At 42.0% G+C, this 8,154-nt stretch overlaps 1 protein-coding gene across 2 annotated transcripts; it reads left to right on the plus strand.

The window, feature by feature from the left end:
* Positions 1–776: 776 nt before the first annotated feature.
* LOC146305376 (endothelin receptor type B-like) lies at positions 777–6,755 on the plus strand. 2 transcript variants are annotated; one of them, XM_084712789.1, is made up of 7 exons: positions 777–1,410; positions 2,009–2,136; positions 2,860–3,058; positions 4,005–4,157; positions 4,257–4,390; positions 4,665–4,773; positions 5,718–6,755. In XM_084712789.1, the coding sequence occupies exons 1-7, from the start codon at positions 796–798 to the stop codon at positions 5,763–5,765; spliced, it is 1,386 nt and encodes a 461-aa protein (XP_084568915.1). In that variant the 5' UTR covers positions 777–795; the 3' UTR covers positions 5,766–6,755. The 2 variants fall into 2 exon arrangements, with proteins under 2 accessions (XP_084568915.1, XP_084568914.1); XM_084712788.1 differs by having other exon boundaries at positions 5,674–6,563.
* Positions 6,756–8,154: the final 1,399 nt, after the last annotated feature.

Genomic DNA, 8,154 nt, shown 5'->3' on the forward strand with positions numbered 1-8,154 from the left:
TGTCGGAGGTTTTACGAGATGTTCCACTGTAACCCACTGAACGAAAAAGAGAGAAGAAGAGGAGGAGGAGGACGGAGGAGAGAAAGTGTGAAGTGACAGCTGATGGAAGATAAAGAAGATAGGGGAGGGGGGGGGGGGGGAGAGACAAGTGAGGAGGAGGTGGCAGACGGTGGAGCAGTGGTGAGCATGTATGGAGAGAGAGAGAGAGAGAGAGAGAGAGAGAGAGAGAGAGGGTAAAAACTGAGCTCTGCCACTTAGACTTCATCTGTTTTTTCCTCACTAAGCAGAGGACACTTCTTCTTCTTCTCTCGTCACAGACAGGTGAGAATATTTTAGCTTTCTTTCTCGCTTTATGAACATTCATCCAGATGCAGCTTTGAATTTTGAGTGAGGAATACAAATTTTCCCACAATAGAGTTACCATTTATTTATTTATTTAAAAAAGGATCCTCATTAGCTCAACGCCAGCTAATCTTCCTGGGGTCCAAAAATCAAGCAAATTTTCTTTTCTTCTGAAAAGTTGTGCTTGCTATTCAACCTTCTGTTTTCTCTTTATCTTGCTTTCCAGATTTTCCAAAGCCAGGAATCACCAAATTCACTGGAAGACCTGCTTTGAGAACCTCTGGACCCTCTACGACTGGTTTCAGAAAGGGCTGGAAACAGGTTCCAAAACACATTAAGTAAGAGGAACAGGCCCCGAACAGCAAAACTGTTCTGAAGCGACAAGTTCTGAAAATACTGCAGGTTCCAAAGTTTGCTCTAGATTCACAGTGGTTTCAAGAGTCGGGTTCCAAAATGGTCCCTGGGGTCACAAAAATGGATCCAGCTAACGGTTCTGGAATCAAAGCGAGTTCCAGAATTCGTTCCATGCCCACACTGCTGGTCATCTGGGGTTTGCTGTTTGTCGATCCGGTCGGCTGCCAGAGAAACTTCTCATCCGATCCATCTCAGGTGTCCGACCTGATGATGTCGGACCTCCCTGATTTCTACGGCACCGAACCGCCTCTGGGGATGGACCGTCTTATCCAGACCTCAGACCGAGAGACACATCTGGTGCAAGAGACCGTGAACAAGGACCTGTCCGCGCTGGAAAAACGAAAGTCAAAACACGTGGACAAGCCGAAACTCAGACATGAAATAAAGTCCTCCAACTCCTCTCCGGTGGTTCATATGCTCCCGGTATCTCCCCCGAGCTGCGTGCACGACACATCAATAAAAACAGCCTTCAAGTACATCAACACCGTGCTGTCCTGTGTGATATTTGCTGTGGGGATCATTGGAAATGCCACCTTGCTCAGGATTATCTACCAGAATAAAAGCATGAGGAATGGACCCAATGCTGTGATAGCCAGTCTGGCCCTGGGAGACCTGATATACATCGCCATCGACATACCAATCAACGTCTACAAGGTACAGAGCTGCAGTGCATTATATTTGTTTGACACAAAGTCATGGTCTTGGTCACTGTTCCTCTGAGAAACTTGTTATTATTCAACATATTTCACTCTGATGTGCCTTTAGTGTTTTTTCACTTGGTAAGACTGGGATGTACAGGAGCAGAAATGCATTATGGGTAGAAAACAGCAGTGTGTGTTGTGTGTCTCAGTCAGGAGGCTGAGTGTTACACTGATAAAGGCAACAAAAATATCCCACTGACACTGATAGCACATGGTGATTTGCCAGTGTGTGTTTTCAGATATCGGCCAGACAAACGCAGGCAGCCTGGGGACGAAAGCCCCGTCTTCAATTGGGAAAAGGAAGGTTTTTGGTTCAGTCAGAGCATCAAACACAAAGTGTTAGTATTTGACAACCTGGGAATGAAATTATCACCTACCTTTCTGGAGAATCAGCAAACCCACCTTGATGTTAGGGTTAGGGTTAGGACAGTGGAAGTTGGGGTTCAGGCTCCAGGAAATGAATGTAAATCTATGTAATACACCCAAAAGTGACCTAAGTGAATGTGTGTGTGTGTGTGTGTGTGTGTGTGTGTGTGTGTGTGTGTGTGCAGCTCCTGGCCGGGGGGTGGCCGTTTGCTGACAGCGGTTTTGGCCTGTTCCTCTGCAAGCTGTTTCCCTTCCTGCAGAAAGCTTCAGTCGGCATCACCGTCCTCAACCTGTGTGCTCTGAGTGTGGACAGGTAACTCACATACACACCGCAAACAACAAACAACACAGAAGATGTTCACGTGGTAATACGTTCAACAAAGACTGCTGACTTTAGATTTGTTTTTGCTCTGCAGACAGTGGTATCCATTCTATCCATCCATCCTTTACCCTTAGATAGATTTTAGATTGCATTTTTTGTCTTTTCACATGATGTTTTAACTAACTAGCTAAGCTACACCAATTGTTACCTAGCTAGTTAGCTAGCATTTTGCTCTGTAGTAAAACACCAGCTAACATACATCATCATTAGTAGGTTTAAGTTGTTTTTTTCTTTTCTTATGTTGAGTTGAAGGCAGGTCTGTTGTATAAGACGAAGGGAGCTAAGATTCTGGTGGGCGACGATGTTTGAACAAGACAACAAAAGCAGTAAAACCCTCCTAAGTCCCGCCACTTTTTGCTCTGTGTGCCAAAAACAGTTACTGGCTAGCTAACCGACATTAATTGCCATCTAGCTTGTTATATAGCATTTTGCTCTGTAGAAAAATGTCAGCTGACTAAAATTGCATCAGTCATTGGCTAGATAGTTACATCTGATAGCTAATGTTAGCAAAATGCTTGAGAGCTAGCTACGTAATCTCCAACAATCATTAACTAGCTAGTTTAGCTAGGGTTTTGCTAACATCAGCTAAGTTAAAGCAATTTCAAGTAGTTTTTAACTTTCTTTAAATAATTTTAAGTAAACCCTTGTGCTCAGGTATCGTGCGGTGGCGTCCTGGTCACGGGTTCAGTGCACTGGTGTTCCCACGGTGACAGCGGTGGAGATCGTGGTGATCTGGCTGCTGTCCATCGTGCTGGCCGTGCCGGAGGCCATCGGCTTCAACATGGTCAGCTTCGACTACAAGAACGTTACCATGAGGACCTGCATGCTGCAGCCAACGACGCCCTTCATGACCGTGAGTTGTTGCACGTGACTGCACGTACATGTACAGACAGGGAGGTGAGAGCGTGTGTGTGGTCTTGTGTGTGTGTTGATAGCATCTGTAAATGTTCTCTGCACTCTCATAAACAGTTTTCATACAGTACCATGTCTCATAGGACCATATAGAACTTTAGTGACCCTGAAACTAAGCATTATTATAGAGGGATAAAAACATGTTATTGTAACCAGCTTGGTTTATGTTGGTGCACATTATGTTAAATTCAGCAGTTTAGATTATGGTCTAAAACTGAATTTTCAGGTCAGAAAGTTCAATAACAAGATGGATTTAAACTATTAATTCCCATAAGTGGATAAAGAGAAGTAATGTTATGTAACAGGTCAGTGAGTAAAGGCATAAGAGTGCAGTTAAATCCAGCCTCGTCTGCCTGACGGATGGTCTCTGTGGGGAAAGTAAAAGCACTCTGCGGTTCATTTCCATGATCACTTTGTTGTTTGTGTTTTAGGGCGAGGTCTCTTTAGCTCAGATAGTTTAGAACATCATTTCCTGTTTATATCTGCAGGTCGCGACTAAACACAGTTTGCCCAGGCGCTCAAAACGAAACCTGGGTCAGCCGCCCTGCTGTCAGCCTTTAGACACGGTTTATTAATACCAACAGTATGTGATTGCCTTATATATTCTTTAAGGATTCCTATATATGAAAAATGTATAATTTATGAAATGTTTTGGTTTTTATTTCTAAACTTGCTCTGTGCCAGAAAACAGCCTCGTCCCAGACAAGAATTCACAACTTCAAACGATTTAAAAAAGTTAAACGCCTTCAAAATCTAAAACTAACAATACATACTGATAACAGAGGTGGAAAAACGCACTATAATAATGATCTTTGTTTTTAATCTTGTAAAGGTTGGGTAGGTTTTGAGTTTTGGCGGCACTGAAACTGTGTTTCTCCACGTTCCAGTTCTACCGGGATGCAAAAGACTGGTGGCTGTTTGGCTTCTACTTCTGCGTTCCTCTGCTCTGTTCTGCCGTCTTCTACGGCCTGATGACCTGCGAGATGCTCCAACACGAGAAAGGAAGTCTGAGGATCGCACTGACTGAACACCTTAAACAGGTAGACACACACACACACACACACACACACACACACACACACACACACACACACACCGTTTTCGGTGAATCCGTTCCTGAAGCAGGTTTCTCTCCACAGCGTAGAGAAGTGGCTAAAGCCGTGTTCTGCCTGGTGCTGATCTTTGCTCTGTGCTGGTTTCCGCTTCATCTGAGTCGCCTGCTGAAGAAAACCATCTACAAATCCCATGATGCACGCCGCTGCGAACTGTTAAAGTAGGTGCACAATCACAAACATACACAAAAAATATACGGTGCAAAATTCCTATATTATTAGTATTATTAAACAGCAATGCAGTTTAGTATCAGCCTCTCAACAAACTGTAAAATATTACTCATCCTTCATACATTTTGTGGTTTTCAACTATTAAAGTTTAGCAGCAGCTTTGAAACAAAGAAAAGACAGATCACCTTCTCTAGTTACTGGTGTGATCGTCTCTTTTTGTCGTAGTTTTTAATGTTCTTGCGTGTTCTTCTTCTGTGGTCGCAGTTTCCTGTTGGTGCTCGACTACGTCAGCATCAACATGGCAACCATCAACTCCTGCATCAATCCCATAATCCTCTTCTTTGTCTCCAAGAAGTTCAAAAACTGCTTTAAGGTAAGAACTTGGCACATTGTTGTGCTTTGTGGTTGTTTGACCGTGTTGTTGACAGTAAATGTCCAAACAGATGCGGGTATTTCCAGTTCCTGGGGTCAGTGTGACATCACAGTGAGGTCACAGGGTCAGAGGTCGTGAGACATAGATATACAGTAAGAGAATGAGACGGAGAGAGGGGGACGCACTATCAAATGTTTTGGGATCTTGAGGATAGACAGTGATTAACGTCTAAACATAGAAATGTCTTGACCTTTGATAAAAGACTTGTGGGAAATGACCAGTGACACGTCTGTTTAAAGGGGCACTCCACCGACTTTACACATTAATGTCAGTCCACTCATCATGAACAGTCTGCCTGTGTGTGAATACAGATGTGTATCCTCTAAAATCAGAGACAGTAACACTGATGATGTCATAGTCAAGTCAAGTCAAGTCTATAGCTGTAGGTCACTTTTACAATTCCCCCGGCAACATCTTTTTTCAAACTTAAAAATGTGTTTTTCTTGTCAACATAGATTAACCTAGCATATAGCAAATATAAGTACAGAAAACCGGAATGGAGGAAGATGGCCGAGGTACAAAGCTCAACTGTGATTGGATCACAGAGCGAAAAGAGGTGGGACTTAAGACGGGTCAATTCAAAACAGAAAGTGTGGCATTACAAGGCAAGAAACACAGGCGTTGACAAGACTGGGAGGGTCACAAAATGATGCTGTTTGTTGCATTATGGGAATTGTAGTTTTTAGTGTTTATGAAGCTTAAATAATTACAGGGTTGCTTCATTCTCTTTTAAACCCGTCTCATTCAAATTTATGTTAAGTACAATAATAAATCGCTGGAGTTCCCCTTTAATCAAACTCACCCTCTGTCTCCTCTCTGTCTCCCTCTGTCTCTCTCCAGTCCTGTCTGTGTTGTTGGTGTTATTCTGGCTCTCTCTCCAACAGTATGATGCCTCTCCACCATGGGACGAGCCTGCAGTACAAACACACTGACCACTGAGAGAGAGAGAGAGAGAGAGAGAGAGAGTCCACAACTTCATCTTCATCTGCAACCAGAAACCAGCAACTCAACCAGACTGAGCAAAGACCCACACTGAGAGACACTGATGATGTTTGACTGTGACTGTATGACACTATATCAGTCCTCTAATGTTCAGTTTTTACCTTTTTATAGTGTATTTATTCAATTATGTATATTGTATTTTATTACAGAATAATTATTGTATGGTGATTTATTTACACTCTATGGCCAAAAGTAAATGGACACTTGTTTTCTTGTACTTTTGGTCCTCAGTTGTTTTTCATTTGTGTTCCAGTGTAGTGAAATCTGATGAACAAATGTACTTTAAACTTCTGGCATCAGTTTGGAGAAGACCTCTGTTTGTTTTTACATGACCATGTTCTCGTGCACAAGACAATCCCTGCAGCCAGCTTCAAATGAATGGTGGAAAGTCTCATGATTTTGGAAAATGATGCTCAGCTATCACATATGGATGTGATGTTTGGGTGTCCACTTACTTTTGGCCATGCAGTGTATTTATTATGATGTTTTATATGTAAAATATTCCATTGCAGCTCTTCCTGTAAATATATATGTCTGAAGTCTAAAGGTGCACTAGCGCCCCACAGTGGCTGAAGTTTTCATTACAGCCCTTTTTTTGTTCTTGAAGCTTTGGTACTAAAGTGGAACTTAAACTGTGTCCTAATGGTGGCGCTAAAAGAAATGCAAACAATAGGATTCATCCTGTGAGCAACAGGAAGTTCAAAGTGAACGGAGTTATGTTTTCATTTATATTAAGTTATACATTTGTATTTATCAATAAAGCTTTATTCTAAATATCTCACAGCCTGTTTTGTGTCTATGTGTCTGGGCTTAAAGGAACAGTTCACCCCAAAAACAAAAAGGCAGAGTTCTCCTCTGACCTGAGGTGCCATGTATCGTCTCGATAGTTTTGTTGTGAGCTTGTGACATTTGGAGATATCAGCCACATATTGGAGAGAAGGCAGACATCTCTACGGCCCGTATCTGCAAAACTGTGCAACTGACACCAAAATAATCTAGATGAATAAACAACTGAGAATCTACTGTGTTTGTAAGGTCTGACTGACTGCAGGACTTTTACTTGTAGTGAAGTATTTTTTACAGTCTGATATTAGTACTTCTGCTTCAGTAAGAAGGACACAGACAGACAGAGGGAGGAGCATCAACTTAACGTTACTGTGGATGAATGATGAGAACCAGAATTATCTGTCTGTGGTTCACTGGCGGTTCCTGCTGCTGCACCACTTTCTGTGAATGATGGCGCCGGATGGCTGAGCCTTTCAGTACTTTCAGGTTCCAGTATTGCACATCGACACTCATACTGAGAGATGACATGCCGGTGCAGTCAGAGAGAAACTGAGAGAAATTACTTGTACAATATCATTTTCAAATCATAAAAGACACGGGGCTTTTGTGAAAACATCCAGGGCGTGAGCCTCAGTACACCCACTAAATCCACTTCTGCTCAAGAGTGAACATTTACCCTAAAGAAGAAGAAGATGAGTCAAAAGTTTCTGACAAAACAAATAATGAAATGTAATAATGAACTCTTAAGATGCTCTTTCTGACAGAAGTGTGTCTGAGTTTTATTAGTCATGATGCTCTATTTCTCTTAAAGTCAATATCTGTAAGACTGCAGAGAAGATTTCTTTCCTCTTAGCAAACCAAATCAAACAAAGACTGAAGGCAAACAGCAGAACTGATGCTGCTGTCAGACCCAGTCCAGCACAGAGGACGATCCCTCGCCAACTCACCGTTGGTCTCTGAGGTTTGGACTCATCAGCAGCTGCTGTAAAAGACACAAAATAAAATATTGTGCATCAGTTATGTAAGTTAAAATCCGTGAATGTAACAATATATTTAATATCAATATGTTTCCGTAGCTCAGTGTCTTTGTCTGTCTCTGTGTCTTCCTTCAAAAGAGTTAATGTGAGCAGAAGTCAAATTCCCTGCATGTTTTCACACCCAGGAACTAATCAGAGAACTTCCAACTTTTACATTTACAAAGAATAAATGCTTCAAAGTTCTCAAATCAGCTCCTCGTAAACATAAATAATTAGTTACATCTTTGTCAAAAGCCTTTAATGTCTTCCCTTCTCTTCTTTTTTCTTTCTGTCACGTCTCTGGGGTTGTCTGTCTTTGTGGTACAACGTCCTCCCTCCCTGTTTCCTGATTTCCAGGTTTGATTCATAAATTCAGTTAAACCGTTGATATATCTGGTTTGGGGTTTGACTGGTTCGTTGCAGCAGCTTCCTTCCTGTCTGATCCTCTGAACCTCTCAGAGCTCATGCTGATAATTTGGCATGTAGTTTATTTAAAAACATTTTTTTTAAAAATTAT

Source organism: Lutjanus erythropterus, chromosome 23 (assembly GCF_056507025.1).
Source record: "Lutjanus erythropterus isolate fLutEry1 chromosome 23, fLutEry1.hap2, whole genome shotgun sequence".
In the NCBI taxonomy this organism is placed as follows: domain Eukaryota; kingdom Metazoa; phylum Chordata; class Actinopteri; order Lutjaniformes; family Lutjanidae; genus Lutjanus; species Lutjanus erythropterus.